The sequence below is a fragment of the Myxocyprinus asiaticus genome, chromosome 12, assembly GCF_019703515.2.
Source record: "Myxocyprinus asiaticus isolate MX2 ecotype Aquarium Trade chromosome 12, UBuf_Myxa_2, whole genome shotgun sequence".
Taxonomy (NCBI): Eukaryota; Metazoa; Chordata; class Actinopteri; order Cypriniformes; family Catostomidae; genus Myxocyprinus; species Myxocyprinus asiaticus.
Genome location: NC_059355.1, coordinates 50,262,516 through 50,281,510, shown reverse-complemented (window position 1 = coordinate 50,281,510; position 18,995 = coordinate 50,262,516). Strand labels below are relative to the sequence as shown.

General features: G+C 40.2%; 1 protein-coding gene across 1 annotated transcript in view; it reads left to right on the top strand.

Moving 5' to 3' along the window:
* The first annotated feature begins 3,406 nt into the window (after positions 1 to 3,406).
* The window catches only part of LOC127449568 (sterol O-acyltransferase 2-like), a 16,956-nt gene continuing 1,367 nt past the window's right edge, over positions 3,407 to 18,995 (top strand). The window contains 15 exon segments of the mRNA XM_051713091.1: positions 3,407 to 3,529; positions 3,648 to 3,742; positions 3,852 to 3,904; positions 4,029 to 4,088; positions 4,090 to 4,166; positions 4,267 to 4,317; positions 5,538 to 5,645; positions 6,251 to 6,533; positions 8,370 to 8,445; positions 12,967 to 13,051; positions 13,106 to 13,151; positions 14,735 to 14,864; positions 16,602 to 16,699; positions 16,792 to 16,890; positions 17,000 to 17,135. Of these exon segments, the coding sequence (XP_051569051.1) occupies positions 3,655 to 3,742; positions 3,852 to 3,904; positions 4,029 to 4,088; positions 4,090 to 4,166; positions 4,267 to 4,317; positions 5,538 to 5,645; positions 6,251 to 6,533; positions 8,370 to 8,445; positions 12,967 to 13,051; positions 13,106 to 13,151; positions 14,735 to 14,864; positions 16,602 to 16,699; positions 16,792 to 16,890; positions 17,000 to 17,135 (1,390 nt within the window). The 5' untranslated portion in view covers positions 3,407 to 3,529; positions 3,648 to 3,654.

The window sequence follows — 18,995 nt, the reverse complement described above, 5'->3', positions numbered from 1 at the left end:
AAATTACTTGACTTGATAACCCATCCAAATAACATTTCACCCCCAATAACCCCCCCGTAGGATTTATACTCCGCGTAAAGCAAATGAAGTCTATTGGTACATTTATTTTATATACTGTATATATATTTTTATGTTGACATTATTTTCATAACGAATAAATTTTTGACACATACAGGTGCATCTCAATAAATTAGAATGTCGTGGAAAAGTTCATTTATTTCAGTAATTCAACTCAAATTGTGAAACTCGTGTATTAAATAAATTCAGTGCACACAGACTGAAGTAGTTTAAGTCTTTGGTTCTTTTAATTGTGATGATTTTGGCTCACATTTAACAAAAACCGACCAATTCACTATCTCAAAAAATTAGAATATGGTGACATGCCAATCAGCTAATCAACTCAAAACACCTGCAAAGGTTTCCTGAGCCTTCAAAATGGTCTCTCAGTTTGGTTCACTAGGCTACACAATCATGGGGAAGACTGCTGATCTGACAGTTGTCCAGAAGACAATCATTGACACCCTTCACAAGGAGGGTAAGCCACAAACATTCATTGCCAAAGAAGCTGGCTGTTCACAGAGTGCTGTATCCAAGCATGTTAACAGAAAGTTGAGTGGAAGGAAAAAGTGTGGAAGAAAAAGATGCACAACCAACCGAGAGAACCGCAGCCTTATGATTGTCAAGCAAAATCGATTCAAGAATTTGGGTGAACTTCACAAGGAATGGACTGAGGCTGGGGTCAAGGCATCAAGAGCCACCACACACAGACGTGTCAAGGAATTTGGCTACAGTTGTCGTATTCCTCTTGTTAAGCCACTCCTGAACCACAGACAACGTCAAAGGCGTCTTACCTGGGCTAAGGAGAAGAACTGGACTGTTGCCCAGTGGTCCAAAGTCCTCTTTTCAGATGAGAGCAAGTTTTGTATTTCATTTGGAAACCAAGGTCCTAGAGTCTGGAGGAAGGGTGGAGAAGCTCATAGCCCAAGTTGCTTGAAGTCCAGTGTTAAGTGTCCACAGTCTGTGATGATTTGGGGTGCAATGTCATCTGCTGGTGTTGGTCCATTGTGTTTTTTGAAAACCAAAGTCACTGCACCCGTTTACCAAGACATTTTGGAGCACTTCATGCTTCCTTCTGCTGACCAGCTTTTTAAAGATGCTGATTTCATTTTCCAGCAGGATTTGGCACCTGCCCACACTGCCAAAAGCACCAAAAGTTGGTTAAATGACCATGGTGTTGGTGTGCTTGACTGGCCAGCAAACTCACCAGACCTGAACCCCATAGAGAATCTATGGGGTATTGTCAAGAGGAAAATGAGAAACAAGAGACCAAAAAATGCAGATGAGCTGAAGGCCACTGTCAAAGAAACCTGGGCTTCCATACCACCTCAGCAGTGCCACAAACTGATCACCTCCATGCCACGCCGAATTGAGGCAGTAATTAAAGCAAAAGGAGCCCCTACCAAGTATTGAGTACATATACAGTAAATGAACATACTTTCCAGAAGGCCAACAATTCACTAAAAATGTTTTTTTTTTATTGGTCTTATGATGTATGCTAATTTTTTGAGATAGTGAATTGGTGGGTTTTTGTTAAATGTGAGCCAAAATCATCACAATTAAAAGAACCAAAGACTTAAACTACTTCAGTCTGTGTGCATTGAATTTATTTAATACACGAGTTTCACAATTTGAGTTGAATTACTGAAATAAATGAACTTTTCCACGACATTCTAATTTATTGAGATGCACCTGTATATTATCATATGTCTCAACCATTTAGTATCTCATGATCATTGTTACATTGTGAAAACAACAATTATATACATATATATATATATATATATATATATATATATATATATATAGCATATACTGTACACACACACACACACACACACACACACAGACATATATATGTCTGTGTGAGTGTGTGTGTGGGTGCGAATTGTTTTTTTTGTTTGTTTTTTTTTTAAAGATTTGCGCATTTAAATGTCATAACAAAATTCCATTAAATTAAATTGAGTAATCTTTAATAAAAAATTATAAAAAACTAAATATTTAAGGTTTATTCATTTAATTTTGAATAAACATTACACATCAATAAATTTGATGGAATTTTGCTATGAAGCTGAAATGCGTAAATCTTAAAAAAAAAAAGGTTCAGATATGTTTTTTAAAGTGTACTGTATATATGATTATCATGGTTGTATTGTACTACATTTAAGAAAAGGAAATGCTTAAAAAATTAATGACAGTAATTTGAATTGAAAGAGAATTGAGTATAACAAAACAACAACTAACAATTCAAAAGTTAAACATCCAGACATTTACAGTAATGAGAATCTGAGGAAAATGTTCTTAATTGTCATGAAAATAATGTTAGAACACCAAAAAAAAAAAAAAGAAAAAAAGAAAACCTTAATGGTCATAAAATATTATTCCTTTTCTGTCTGATGCAAAAATAAAATAAATAAATAAAGTATTTTTTTTCTTTTGAATTTGGGTTGAAAAAAAAAATAGACAAACATCTAAATAAGAGCGCTTTGATTAATTTAAAAGGGCTTTTTTTGAATTGATAAACTCTTAATATTGTCTCCCTCTTGCCAGGTCTCCTAAGCAACCAAATTGGCCCGGTTGCTAGGGAGGGTAGAGTCACATGGGGTAACCTCCTCGTGGTCGCGATTAGTGGTTCTCGCTCTCAATGGGGCGTGTGGTAAGTTGTGTGTGGATCGTGGAGAGTAGCATGAGCCTCCACATGCTGTGAGTCTCCGCGGTGTCATGCACAACGAGTCACGTGATAAGATGCACGGATTGACGGTCTCAGAAGCGGAGGCAACTGAGACGTGTCCTCCGCCACCCGGATTGAGGAGAGTAACTGCGCCACCACGAGGACCTACTAAGTAGTGGGAATTGGGCATTCCAAATTGGGAGAAAAGGCGATAAAATTAATAATTAAATAATATCGTCTCCATCTTAATATTTATAATCCATTACAATGTCAGTAGTGTATTTGAAGTCTGGATTTGTATGCCAATTCATGTGATATGAAAGTAACTCACATCAGATGTATCTCATGTGAGACACTGTATGCATTCTGCAGGTCAGTTCTGAGATATGCCTTATCTTTAAAGATAAAGTATCTGAGATGTATGCGGTAAACACAAAGTTCAGTAAAACACTGAGGTTACTGTCGGTCATGATGCTATCTGTGTGTCTTCATATATGTGTGTTGTGTGACGTGAACGCCCCCCTCCTCACTCAAACATTATCACTGTTGCTCTTGTGTAACGTTCGTTTTACTGACCGCGGGGATATATCACAGGTAACCTCAGGTCAACACATTTGAGCAGGGTTTCAAAATATAGAGTCCTAGTACGTATTAGAATCTATATACAGTATACGTATGCAATATATCTATAACATTAATAAATGACCAGAAAAGTGAAATTCAAAGAAGATTTTTTGCTGAGCGTACCATATTCTGTCTGTTAAACCGTGAGCATCTGAATCTATTATTCTCTGGCTTCAGGTATATCTTAATCCTATTTTAGGCAATACTGATTATCATTCGTCATGCCTCAGAATATAAAACTCTCTTCTTTGCTTAAGACATATTAACCAGCTTCTGATCAACTTAAACCCCTCAGAAACATCATGGCAACATATGACACAAGCAACAGTGTGGTGCATCGCACAAGTGCACGAACATCCGGTGACAATCAGCCTCCATCAGAGAATGGCCGTGAGTTTCCACTATATATCATAATTACTGCATAAACCAAAGTTTAAAAACAGTTCACTATTTTAATTGTGTAGATGTTTGCTTTGTGCATGTGTCTGTCTGTGTAAAGATGATAATTTCACTAATATGAGGGACATGACACAGAGAAGAGAAGACATGAAGGTAAAACAAATGCATCAGCTGTTTCAACCAACACCTCTTTCCTGAGATGAATGAGTAAACGAATGTTGTAATTTTATCCAGATTATTTGAGTGTTGACACTCTCTACGTTTGTTTCTAAACCAGAGAATCAAAGCTGAGGTGATCAGACATGTTAAAAACCATCTGAACGAGGTGCTGGATCGAGAGCTTATCAGACTCATTACAGTCTTTCTCCCAAAACACCCAAACTCACACTGATGAGAAAAGACACTGCAGCAACAGGTGAGAGATTCTGTGATGTCACATCCTATAGAATAAAATTTGTCTTCATGTAAAGCTTAAGGTCTGTTCATTGATCTACCTTATATGTTTTGATTTTCAGACACAAACTGGAGCAGGGGAAGGTGTTTGTGGCCAGATGGTCCCTACTTGAGTAGGTATTATTAATGGTGTGCAATAAGTAAGGGATAATGTATAGTTAATATACAGGTCGTTAATCTAAAATAAACCCAGATAGCATGATCATGATGTTGATTCGAAGTGATAATGACCAGCCGATTGCTCATTATCCTGCTTATTACACAGCTACCTATCAAAATTGTAAATAAATGGATTGCAATAGTAATTTGCCTTAAATTTGAATTACTCTGTGAAAAGAAAGAGACCACAGAGTCTCCAGAAACAGCTGAATTCCACCTCCGGTTTGCGTTGCAGTTTTGTACATGTTTTTTGTTTTGCGAAAATGACCGTCTGACTCATTATCCAGCTTATTACAAAATAAATGGACGTGAAACATTGATTTGAGATTGATCTTATTTGCTTGCTTGTAGAGATCACAAAGTGACACGAGAATACCCGGATGACCGCTCTGATATCACTTTATCCCTGGATGTGCGGAAAGTGCGGTTGTTCAGAAATATCAGACCGCTAGATTTCGAAATTGACCAATCAGAGTCAAGTATTTCAAAGAGACGTGTAATAATACCTCTGATCTATGCATCATTGTTACTATTGTTCATGCTTATATGAACAAACTCTTCACACTAAGTGATGTATTTCTGTGTGAAACAGGATCTTAGGTATTATTATAATCACTGTTATAGTGCACAGTAATACCAGAAACATGTACTAAGAGAGTAAATAATTCTAATGTCTTCAAAGTGCCTGAAATACAGATGATTTGGGGATAGACTTTGATTTAGAAACAGCTTCGTAAAATATTACACAAAGATATTAAAATGGATGTTTAAAGTGTTGCTTTGTTGGGGATATGGATGTATTATCCAGTCAAATAATTAAAGATGAAATTTTACGTGAAATGTTTTCAGTTGAAATAGTCACAGCTTAAATATACAACCGTGCCAAAATGCAGCCCGCAAAAAATTGCAAGTGCTGTTGATGCAATGCCTTTAATTTTCAGTTAGTGAAATACAGCGTGCTTTTTTGTTTCAGACATTTGTCATTAATATACTTCCATATTAGGTTATTGGGGATGGTGAGGAATGTGGTATTTATGATAACAATTGTATCGATCATGTGTGTGTTTGGTTTATTGAAATAAAGTATATGAAAAGAAAGTAAATGGGGTCAATTTTGATTTCATTTTGACTTTAAAGGCAGAGAACCTCTTTAACTCTCCCTTCCTCTCTCTAGTGAGCTGTTTGAGATCAGTCACATCCGGACGATCTATCACATGTTCATTGCGGCTCTCTTCCTGTTCGTCATGAGCACTTTAGCAGTGGACTACGTCGACCAGGGCAGGTGTGTGACACTGTGAACATAAGCACACTTTTCTTTTCTCCCCAATTTGGCATGCCCAATTCCCAATGCGCTCTAAGTCCTCGTGGTGGCGTAGTAACTCGCCTCAATCCGGGTGGCGGAAGATGAATCTCAGTTGCCTCCGCGTCTGAGACCGTCAATCCGCGCATCTTATCACGTTGCTTGTTGAGCGCATTACCGTGGAGACGTAGCGCGTGTGGAGGCTTCACGCTATTCTCCGCGGCATCCACACACAACTCACCACGCACCCCACCGAGAGTGAGAACCACATTATAGTGACCACGAGGAGGTTACCCCATGTGACTCTACCCACCCTAGCAACCGGGCCAATTTGGTTGCTTAGAAAGCCTGACTGGAGTCACTCAGCTCACCCTGGATTTGAACTTGCGATTCCAGGTGTGGTAGTCAGCGTCTTTACTCGCTGAGCTAGCCAGACCCTCCATAAGCACACTTTTCAAGCAAAACATGTCAGATTATCTTATCTAATGCAACAATGCTTAAGTGTGACTTGAGCAAACAAATACTTTTGTGGCTACTGTACATTAAACTAACATGAATGTAACCGTATAAATGTTTGTATATTTCAGGCTGGTTCTGGACTTTGATTTGTTTGTTTACGCATTCGGTCAGTTGAGTACGGTCATATGGGCATGGCTCCTGATGTTCATTTACACGCTGCTCGGGCCGTACCATGTTGTGAGTGTTTGGGGTGGACTGTACCACAGCGTGCGCTGGAGGGCATCTGTATCAGTGGTGTCTGCACTAATGCTGTGTGCCGCACAGCTGAGCATGCTGGGAATATTTCCAGTGTATGTAGTTCTGCACTTCCAGCTACCCCCTGCATCACGATTCATCATCATATTAGAACAGGTAATGTTAATATACGATCACCATAGTATATACTAACACAGCGTACAGGCCCATGTGTTTTAGTTTTAAAGTTTAGAAATGGTTGCTGTTTAGTAATAGACCAATACATCAGCCAGACCAATTAATCGGCTGATTTTTGAAAAACCCATATCAGTTGACCATTACTGTGATAAGTAGATATTAAATGGTTTCGCAACGGCATTTTATTTTGTAACGTGATGTATTTGTATGAAACAGGATGTTAAAGGAATATTCCGGGTTCAATACAAGTTAAGCTTAATCGACAGCTTTTTAAAGAAACAGCGGGACAAATTGGAATTTATTTTCGTGGTCATCAACATTATGCCACAAATGCTGTCGTTTGAGCTTAACTTGTATTGAACCCAGAATATTCCTTTAATTGAGAAAAATGTCAGGCAGGACTTGATTTTCATCATAAAAAATGGTTGGCTGAAAAGTTATTACATTTAGAATGATACTTAAGTACTGATAAATTGAGCACAATAAAACAAGGAACGTGCATTAAGAATAGGATCAATTTTGATTTCATTTTGACTAGATAAATTAATTAATAACTAATTGCGTCATTATAACATTGTGCCACAGGCACAGTAATGCCCAGCAGTTTGTGCCAGGGGTGCATTTGGGGTTCAGGGTGTAAAGTCTACCCTCGTTTGCCAAAATGAATAGGTCACCATTGGCTGCATGTCATAATACAAAACAGTAAAACACAGCTGTACTGAAATCTGGGAGGTCAGAAGTCATTTTGAATCATTAGTTGTGTCTAAAAAGTCCTTCGTGGTCTCACAGAATCACGTTAATATACATACATTTTTGCAAATGGATTTTTACATGGTTCGTTGTACGTATCGCTGTCACGTTTCCTTATGAAATGATCGCTAGAGGCGCTACACAACAATGACTTTTATTCAATTTCACGACAGATGATCAATTCATAAACAATTCGTTTTCGCTCTGTTCCTCACACAATGTTTTCTAATGACATCTAAACACTTTTACTATAGCGCATGACTCATTTTAACATTTGCATCACATAATCAACTACATTTACAAGCTTGTTTGAGTGTGATTAAATTGTGCGTTAGCTCGACTGAGAGAGCATTGCACTTGTGATGTAAAGGAGCGGGGTACGAGTCCAGAAGTGTCATAAAAACACCAAAAAATGACGCAATTGCGTTTTTCATTTCACATGTGCTTTTTCTGACACTATCGGTTAGGTTTAGGTTTAAGGTTTAGGGTTGGGAGGTCGCTTTTATTGATTTAAAACTCGATAAAGCATTAACCTTAAAAAGCTCATCTGTTTGGGAAAATATTTCACTCCCTTTGAGCGCCACACAGTGGACATTTCACCACCGAACTGCTGCCATACATGCAATAAACCGCGTAATGTCATTTTGTAAAAATGTCAACACTGTCCTTTTTTTCATGTGATCAGGGAACTAGCAAAGGGGAAAAACATTGGGAACATTTTTATAGCGATTAGCAGGTTAATCATTTGCGATAATGACCGGCTAACTGTACATAATATTGTATATTGCACGGCTACTTAAATAAATATAAATGGACATGAAATATTAAGTGCAAATTATTTTATTATGCAAGTAGAGAGAATTTTGAGTGATACGAGAGACATAAAGCAAACACAGCTATGAAGGAAATCAATAGGCATCATTATACAGGAATGCCACAGAATACCACCATTGACCAATCACAATCAAGTATTCCAGAGAGATGTGTAATGTGGGATTTTAAGGGTGTGTTCTGGTTCTTTTAAACGCTGTTCCAAATCTGCCAAATCCTGCTTTCAATCCACAGATCAGATTTGTGATGAAGAGCTACTCATTTATCCGTGAAACGATTCCCGCCGTTCTCAATAACACACCACTGAATGGTAAAATTGTACAATCATGACTCATTGTAACAAAGTTTTAGTATTTTCACAATAACTCAAACAATTAGCTTTTCAGCGCAACTCAGCACACACTCTTTCTTACTGGCATCCGGCTCACTTTTAAAGCCCATCTCCACTCTCACTGTAATGACAAACAGCTGTTAGAGACAGTCATTGTCAGGTAACGATCCTTACCATTCTCATCTCCTGATCTCGCTCTCTATTCACAAGCCGGCACTCAACCACACTCCCACCACCACATACCCCATTGCCCGAATCAGGCCAGAGAACCATCTGGACTACCCAGTACTCTCCCCCCCCCTCCATTTCTGGAAAGTATGCAACAGCCATCTGCGCCCCCAGTCTGTAGACCACCTCGAACTTAAAAGGCTGAAGAGCCAGATACCAATGGGTGATCCTTCATGCGATGGAACCACCAGAGTGGTCCAAACAGAGGGTGAAAGCCTGTCCCAGGAGGTAGTACCAAAGGGTGAGGACCGCCCACTTGTTGGCCAGATACTCCTTCTCAACGGTGCTGTACCTCGTCTCTCTCACTGAAAGCTTCTGGCTGATATACAGCACCGGGAACTCCTCCCCCTCCACCACCTGGGACAACACGGCTCCCAACCCCTTGTCTGACGCGTCGGTCTGTACAAAAAAAAGGGAGATAAAAATCAGGAGCATGTAACAACGGCCCACCACAAAGCACAGCTTTCACCTGCATAAAAGCCTGCTGGCACAGCTTCAACCACTGGACCGGGTCTTTAGACACCGCATTGACCTTCCTATAATCCACACAGAACCAGACTGAGCAATCGCTCTTTGGAACCAGCACCACTGAGCTGGCCCAATCACTGTGGAATTCTTCTATTACTCCCATATCGAGCATGGCCTTAAATTCTTCTTGAACCACTTTTTTTTATGCTCGGGTAATCAGTAGGGATGACTGCGTACAACTGGGGTTGTTTTGATATGGTGTTTTATGAGGTTCGTATGACCAGGAAGGGGCGAGAACATGTCCGAGAATTCTCTTTGCAACCAGGCCACGTCCGTGACTTGCGACGGTGAGAGGTGGTCTCCACAAGTGACTGGGGTGCCGTGATCAGCTTTTAAGTTCACCTCCGGCTCCTCCCTCTCCGGTACCACCATCGCCAAAACCACGGGGACCCCGCTCCTATCCGTTCGTTTAACCTCATAATCGACTTCCCCAACATGCCGTGTGACCGCAAGGACTTTATCTCCCTGTGTAAATTCCCGTAGCCGAGCTCCGCTGTTATACAGCTGGGACTGACATTCTTGAGCCTGTAGCAAATTCTCCTGTGATAGTTGCCCCAATGTGTGGAGTTTTGCTCTCAGGTCAAGAACATACTGAATTTCGTTTTTGCTGTTTGAAGATCCCTCCTCCCAATTTTCCTTCACGATATCTAAGACACCGCAAGGCTTACACCCATACAATAATTAAAATAGGGAGAACCCCATGGAGGCTTGCAGGACCTCTTGAACTGCGAATAACAGAGGTTCAAGCCACTTATCCCAACTCTGAGCATCTTCCTGCACGAACTTACAAATCATGTTTTTCAGGGTTTTATTAAACCGTATGACAAAGCTGTCCATTTGTGGGTGGTACACGCTTGTCCGAATCGATTTAATACCCAATAATTCGTATAGCTCCCGCATTGTACATGACATAAAATTAGTGCCTTGATCAGTGAGGATTTCTTTCAGAATCCCCACTTGGGAGATAATTCTGAAGAGTGCCTCCACAACACTATGTGCTGAGATGTTGTGCAAAGGCACTGCTTCTGGATATCACGTTGTGTAGTCCACCAGAACCAACACAAAGCGATGCCCACGTGCCGTCTGCTCTAATGGCCCAACGAGGTCCATACCAATTCTTTCGAAGGGGACCTCAATCAAAGAAAGCGGGTGCAATGGTGCTATTGAGGTGGCCGGTGGATTTACCAGCTGACATTCACGGCATGCCGCACTCCATCTAAGAACATCCCCGCAAATGCCTCCGCATAGTGAGGCGATTAGACGGTTCAGTGTCTTTTCCCCGCCATCGAGATTATAATGAGCCGTCTGGAATAATATTTCCAGATGGTTCTTCGGTATCAATAACTGGGTTGTATCTTCCTTTGTCTGAGCATCCTGCATCACTTATACAGCCAGTCATTTATAATAGAAAAGTACGGATACGCATTTGCAATGTCTGGCTGAAGACGGTGACCATCAATCATTCTCACTTGGTCAAAGGCATGCCTAAGGTCTCGTCTTGCATCTGCTCCAGAGGGAAACCCCAGCGGGGAATCCTCTAAGGGCTGGGGATGCCGAGACTTCCCCCTCCCTTACGTCATCCTGACGTGGAGCTGATGTAGACGGCCCCGGCTCTGCCTCCCCAGCCAGTGCATCACAAATCCCACACTGAGATGCTCTGTTACAGGACCCATCCGCACAAATTTCCCTTAATAAAGTGGAAAACGCTGTCCAATTCGTGCCCATGATTAGCGGATGGGGGAGGCGGGAACTAACCGCCACCTCGACACTATGCTTTTGTCCCCGGAATTGAATTGTCACAGTCACTACAGGATAATCATGGATATCCCCATGCACACGCCTTACCTTCACCTTGTGACTAGCATCCAAAGCTAGTTATCATCTTAAACCAGGCATTGATGTATGGAGGTTTGGCTGCAACCCGAATCCACCAAGGCCTGGTATGTACCCCCTTAATACTAACGGGTATGCGGTACATCCCAGCTCTGGTACGTAAGACTGTGGCACGTTGGGGACCCGAACCAATGTCCCCACCTCCATCACCAGGCATTGGTCCCAGAAATGCCCGGGCTCCCCGCAGCTCCAACAGACTGGCCCAGTCTCCATGCCTGTGCCGGTGGCAGCGGGTCTACCAACCTGGGAGAGAGAGTGGAGAGGGGCAGGGGAAACCAGTGGGTAGTGCAGACCCCGGAGCCGGGGAGATAGTTTGGGAGGGGTTACTCCCCACTTCCGGGAAGGAGGAAAAGGATGAGAGGAAGAGGAGGAGAGAGAGTGAGGAGAGACAGGAGAGGGAGAAGGAAGCAAAGGATCTTGGGGCTCACCGGCTCCCGAATACGGCACCATATGGTCCTCTGCCAGCTGGATGGCCATTTGGAGCGATGCCGGGCGGTGGCACTGGACCCACTCCACCGTCCCTCTCGGAAGCCGAGCAACAAACTGCTCCAGCACCACCAGGTCGATCACAGCCCGACGTTGCATTGCTCAGCCAGCAACCACCACTAGCAGGTGTCCCGGAGCTGTTGGGCGAACGGCCGTCTGTGCTCGCCCAGGATCAACAAGCAAAAGTGTTGGCGCTGTTGTTCTGGTGTCCGGCCGACATGTTGCAGAATGTCTTTCTTCAGATCAGCATCCACTAGGAGATTTTCCGCTGGCAACTGCTGTGCTGCGAGTTGGGCCTCCCCGGACAACAGCGGTAACAAGCAGACCACCCACTGGCTGCTTGGCCAACTGCATGCCCATGCTGTCCACTCAAAAATCTCCAAGAAAGCCTCAAGATCATCCTGGGGCCCTAGGGGAACATGGGGCGGGGCAGTCGCAGGGTCCAGGGTCGCAGCAGCAGCCACCTCCTGGGGTAGCAAGCTCCAACCAGGGGAACATGGGACGGGGCAGGTTTCAGGGTCCGGGGTCGCAGCGGCAGCTTTCTCCTGGGGTAGCAAGCTACGAAGCACCTGCCGATCCTTCGCTTCAGCCTGGAGGAGCGAGATGATCGGTGCTCCTGCTCCATGCACAGCTCGTGGAGGGCTTGATGCTGCAACTGGTGGATGCTGACGAGGGTCTTGAACATTTCCTCCAGAGGTGAGGCCTCCATGGCGGCATTCTTCCTCCTTCAACTCCCAGGTTTCGGCACCAGTGTAACAAAGTTCTTAGGATAGGGTGCAAGGAGGAAGCAGGAGACGCGAAATTAAACTTAAAAAGGTTATTTATATTCACAATAACTCAAACAATATGCTTTTCAGCCCAACTCAGCACACGCTCTCTCAGTGTGTGTCTGTGAGTAGCTCTCCCTCCTCACTGGCGTCTGGCTCGCTTTTAAAGCCCATCTCCACTCTCACTGCAATGATAAACAGCTGTTAAGAGATATTCATCATCAGGTGATGATCCTTACTGTTCTCATCTTCTGATCTCGCTCTCTATTCACAAGCCGGCACTCAACCACGCCCCCACCACCACACTCATATTCTTTACTTGTAAAACATACTGGTTAACAAAGGGGTCAAAATCAATTATACGTTAACATTTTGAATTCAAACTTTTATTTCTAATTTCTTTGATTCCCTGATTTTTTTTTTATGATCTTAAATGATTTTAAACTTCTTTATTATTTACTTTGTTATTTATCATGCCTACATAAAGCACGTAGAATTGTATATGAAATTTACTTTATAAATAAACTTCTTTTTCTGTATACAAGTGCAGGATCCAGTGTTCTGAACTAAACCTGTAATCGAAATGTTTTTGTTCCAGGTGAACAGCTGCATTATCCGTCTCTCTCCAGCTATCTGTACTTCCTGTTTTGCCCAACACTGATCTATCGTGAGGTGTATCCGCGGTAAACATCATTCAACTGTAATCGATATCCTCACTGTTTTTTGTTCTCTTTCAGAAACCCAAATGTCAGATGGAACTACGTTGGCATGAACTTTCTAAAGGTGGAATTGTTTATTTGGTTGTTTCGTAACAGTCAAATGAATCTCTGAGAGACATTTTCTGGGTCATACCCCCACCCCCCTACAAAACAATGTAGAAATTATATTTAGTTAAAAAAAAAGTAACGATTACGATTTTTCTGCATTGTGAGATTATTGTTTAATGACAATTAAACACATTTTCCCCCAAAGTTCTTATTACCATAGTAATCATGTTCGTACATGTTTTTGTTTTTATTTAAAGCTGATGTAACTTTTTCAGTGTTAAAATACTTTCTTATCTCCAAGCTTAATATGCGGATACAACTATAAGTAAACCATTAAAAGGTTAATTTTCTCAAAAACTGTAAGCACTGTGTTCTGTGGTGCTATGAAAATTGTTCTTTTATTTATTTATTTATTTATTTTTTTAACCTTTTCATGAGAAGGGTCTAAATTCCCCTGAAGTGACCCCGGAGTGAGTTATTTTTGCACGTGTCCCCACAATTCAAATCGCTTAAAAAACATACTAAACTATGTTTTTTTGAAAATATAAAAATGCAGAAAGTTTTTTGTGAGGTTAGGTTTAAGGGAAGGGTTAAGGGATATAATCTATACTTTGTACAGTATAAAAATCATTATGTCTATGGAGAGTCCTCATAATGATAGCAGCACCAATATGTGTGTGTGTGACAAGCGCCAATGTAAACAGACTTAGCTGCGTGCACTGGATAATCACGCTCGATCAGCATGTTTTCACTGTGAGTATATGAGTTTTAAACTGTTATCATGGTGCTTTTGTGATAGTTTGTCTGTCTGTTTCAGTAAACAAATGTATTATGTGCCCGAAAAGATTGTTTGAGTTGACGTTTCTGTGGATGAAAACTGCATCTTCACCAAATAAGTAGACGTGGCTGCATGCATGGGAAGATCGCGTTTGATGTATTGACAGTGCATATAAGAGCCGTGTGACTGTGTGAGTAACTGTTTGAGCAAATATAAATTACAGACGCTTGACCAGTGCAGACTGTGTCAGCGTGAAAGCCGATTTGAATCTGGCAGCTTGTAACGTAACTGGCTGTTGCAGAAACACATATATGTGACGCTACTCTGCGGGGCCCAGTTTGGAACGTATGAAATGGTAACGACTCACTTAGACCCACCCCAACAACGTTACTCGACCACTGGCATGAGTTGGGGGCGGGACTATCTCTTTGTTTGACCAATGGCAGCGCTGTTGGGGTTTGAAAAGGCGCTGTTTTGAAAAAGTTTCTTTTTGCAATTACGTTTGGTGGCACAGAAATGACATACTTCAGCTTTAAATGAGCATAAATGAAATTAAAAGCAGTACAATACTTAAAATTAAATTTTACAATTACAAGAATACATACAGTATATTTTGCATGAATTAAATTATAATGAAAATGTCACAATGCAATAAATCTTGCATCTTTGTCCAAAATAGGCTTCATTTTCTTTATGTAAAATGTAATTTCTTTTTGATTTTGGGGTGAGATGAGACCCGGACATTTTCTTCATGAGATTTAATCCAGTCAGCTCTTAAAAACTAAATCTTCTCACTGTATGTTGTCTGTTTCTTTCTACAGATCTTGGGAAGTTTGTTCTATCTGTATTTCATCCTGGTGCGATTGTGCATCCCTGTGTTTATGAACAAGAGCAACCAGCCATTCAGCACACGCACACTCATACTGGCACTCTTCCATGCCGCTTTTCCAGGTACACACACACACTACACCAATGTGGGGTGAAAACATTTACTAAAATGTTTGAGGAAACTAAATTATTTATTTACTCTACATCCAATATTTGCTTTCCTGGAAAATGCCTTCTTATTGCCTGACAGTAAAGCAGTGTGTTAATTATTACAATATAGAATGCAAAGAACAATTGACAAGACAGAAAATACATTTTTCATTAAAGGCATCATTGGCAATAAAAATAATCTTAAAGAATCAAATTGTTATTGAACACAATAAGTTGTTATTGTGCTTGTAATTGACTGCACAATTCAGTTTGCATGCATTTTGTGGGATTTGATTACTTTTGGATTTTGATTAAAATCTCATTTTTAATTTAAAAGCATTAAGTACCAATTAACATTCGTAAACATACAATCAAGCGTAAACTTGCTATTTGGCAGTTGATAAGTAAAATAAAGGTGCCTAAAGGGTGATAAAAATTAATGTTACTCAAGATAAAACAATGAGAACATGCTTGTATTAATAGCAATTAGGAATATGGACTTACGTATTATCCAGCTTTGAAATCAATAATGAGAGATTGTCTCAAGAAATGATGGAGATTTGTTCCTCCTCATAATTATTCATGAGAAGGTGTGGCCTTAACCTTAGGCACTTTTTGTGCCAGCCTGATGCAAAGTTGCATGTGACTGGCACCTCTGAAATGTATGTTTGCAACAGAAACGTGACTAGAATTATGGACACATCAACGAGGGCTTGTTTGAAATGCATTATTTTATATCATTAAAAGTTTTGCACTTATCTGTGCATTAATTAAGAGATTAAATTTGCGTGTTTGTGGATTGCATTAAAGGGACAGTTCATCACAATTCACAAAAATGAAAATAGTCTCATCATTTACTCACCCTCACGCCATTCCAGATGTGTTTGACTTTCTTTCTTCTGCTGAACACAAATGAAGATTTTTAGAAGAATATTTCAGCTCTGTAGGTCCATACAATGCAATTGAATGGTGACCAGAACATTGAAGATCCACAAAGCACATAAAGGCAGCATAAAAGTAATCCACGTGACTCCAGTGGTTTAATCCATGTCTTCAGAAGCGATATGAAAGGTTAAACAGATCAATATTTACAATATATAAGTCCTTATTTACTATAAATCTCTACCTTTGACCAGCCCCAACCAGTAGGTGGCGATATGTACAAAGAAAAATGCAAAAGTGAAAGTGAAGATTTATGGTAAAAAAGGACTTAGCATTGATCTATTTCTCACCCACACCTATCATTTCACTTCTGAAGACATGGATTAAACCACTGGAGTCGAATGGATTATTTTATGCTGCCTTTATGTGCTTTTTGGAGCTTCAGAGTTCTGGTCACCATTCACTTACATTGTATGGACCTACAGAACTGAAATATTTGTATAAAAATGTTAATTTGTGTTCTGCAGAAGAAGAAAGTCATACACATCTGGGATGGCGTGAGGGTGAGTAAATGATGAGAGATTTTTCATTTTTGGATGAACTGTCCCTTTAAGCACTTTGTGAATTATGCACTAGTTATTGCCTTAGGCTGATTGGTGATCCATGTAATCCATACAAATGGAACTATAATCTGATTACGCATATTACAAAATGTGATGTAATCCAATTACAAGTACTTGATTTTGGTAATCTGATTACATAATCCAGATTAAATGTAATCCGTTACAGCACTGCTCATCTCTAAAAGGTGGTTTTCTCATCTCTCAGGAATGCTGATGTTACTGTTGGGCTTTTATGCATTTCTTCACTGTTGGCTCAATGCTTTCGCTGAGATGCTGCGGTTTGCTGATCGAATGTTTTATAAAGTAAGTGGGCTGTTTTCTCTCTTCACGCACAAATGCACGACTGTCACGATTCTCATCCGCTCACAGTGTCTCGTGTCTGTTTGTTTGATCAGGATTGGTGGAACTCGACCTCTTTCGCTAATTACTACCGCACGTGGAACATCGTTGTGCACGACTGGCTTTATTTCTACGGCTACCGAGACTTCCTGAGGGTGAGAAATGACTTGAGTCCACAGAGTCGAGATCTGACCGCCTACATGTTTGCAATCATCAATGTGTGTTTAATACAGTTTGACCAAAACTCTCTTCTCAATCTTTTAGCTGTCGAGTCAGAAGTTTCGTTCAGTGGCCACACTGTCTGTTTTTGCCGTTTCCGCATTAGTTCATGAATACGCCTTCACTTTGGGCTTTGGATTCTTCTACCCAGTGATGTTCTGCACATTCGCCGGTATCGGTGGTAAGAGGTTTTGTGATGTCATACCACAGTTCTACAGAGCAATTACAAAAAGGCTAGTTGTCCACACAAAAAGAAAAGTAGGTTTAAATGTTTTGCTTTCATTGAGGGTGAAATAATAGCTCTGTTCCAAAACCTAGTGAGCTGCCTACATAAACAGCTGCCTTCTAAGGTAGCATCCTAACTGCCATGGAACCTTATAAGTGACCGATCTGAAATGCTCTACAAAAGGCAGTAGCACATATATCTGTATATAGCCAATTCTTCAACTTCAGGCACTTTTAGCACTGTGGATTTCTAGCATGTTAAGATTTTGCTTTAATCTCCTGAGACCCGAGTGTGACCGCTGTGTGCATTTTCCATTTCCCTTTTTGATGTGTAATTAGGTGCACCTAATAAACAAGCAAAAATAAATAAATAAATAAATACATTTCTAGAGCAAATAGTTTTCCTAAAAATGTATGTCCTCATATGTGGACAGCGGGACTAAGTTGTGAAATTTTAAATAACACCAAACTATAGAAAGTCAGATTTTTTTTATCAAATAGTTTATTATGTGTCCAGGAGTGTTGATTATTCATGTTTTATAGACATTACAGACATTACGTCAGAAATTAGCATAATTAATTCTGATTCAAAGTAATGTCCAGCATCATCCAATCACTGCCAACCATGTTAAAATAAAATGATACATTATAAATTCTGAATCTATGTACTGATTATCATTGTCACATGTCTGTCAAACATGTTGAGTGATCCAAACATCATCTGCAGCCTGAAACTGAACTTTTAATCAGATTTTAGGAGTGAATGCACTTAACTGCATAGAGAGCTATAGGATGCTCCCTTGCTCCCTATTTAGTGAATGACTTAACCTCCAGTGTGCTGTCTGTCTGCACTGGTCTCAGAACAGTTTGAAATGCACCTTATTTTTATCCTAACTCAATATAAAGCCTCTGAAAGACACATTTTTCAGCTTTTACATGAATACATTAATTCTCAATGTGATAATGTACAGTAAATATATAACAATGCATTTATTAATGTTGATGAATAGAACCGTATTATACAGTGATAAAATAAAATATAACAAACTTTATATTAAAATGAAGTGAATTGACCCACAGATGTGTTAATGTTGAACGTTATTAAAATAACATGTTTTTTCAACTTTTGAGGGAATGCGGTCCTAATTTCCACATATGTGGACGTCATGTTTATCAGCGCGCTGACGCGCGAAAAATGAACAGATGTTTTAAAGCAGCATATCAAACGAAACTAGAGACTCTGCTCTTTACAACCAAACAGGTTTCAGTGTAAAAAATTAAAGAGGTTTCTTACAAGAGGCACTTTTGTTGGCACTGCGCTCGTAGAAGTGCTTCACGGAAATTGACGTCATGCTGTTGTGTCACGTGACTCGGTGCACCAGAAGTTTAACACTTAAATGACAGTGTAGAGTGTTGTGAACAATATTCAGTCAATTTTAATTCATTTAAATTATGCATTGCATATAGCAAAACCAAAATACAACGTCCACACATGTGGACGCGGGGGTCGCACGATGTTAAGAAAAAATAAAAACAATAACTATTTATAAGGTAAAATTAGCCAGCATTTTTTCAGTATGAGCTGACATGTTGGGTTAAATGTTCAACCCAAAAGAAATGTTAACTTAACCCAATTGGGTTATTTGTAGCCCATCAAATTTTATTATATATATACACATCCGTATATACAGTATATATTACACAAACAAATTTTTTATACTCACAATTTACTAAAATATTTGAAAACAGAAAATGTGCATTTGTACATACTCCAGTAGGCAGTTCAATACATTTTGAAACAGAGCTAATAAAACTT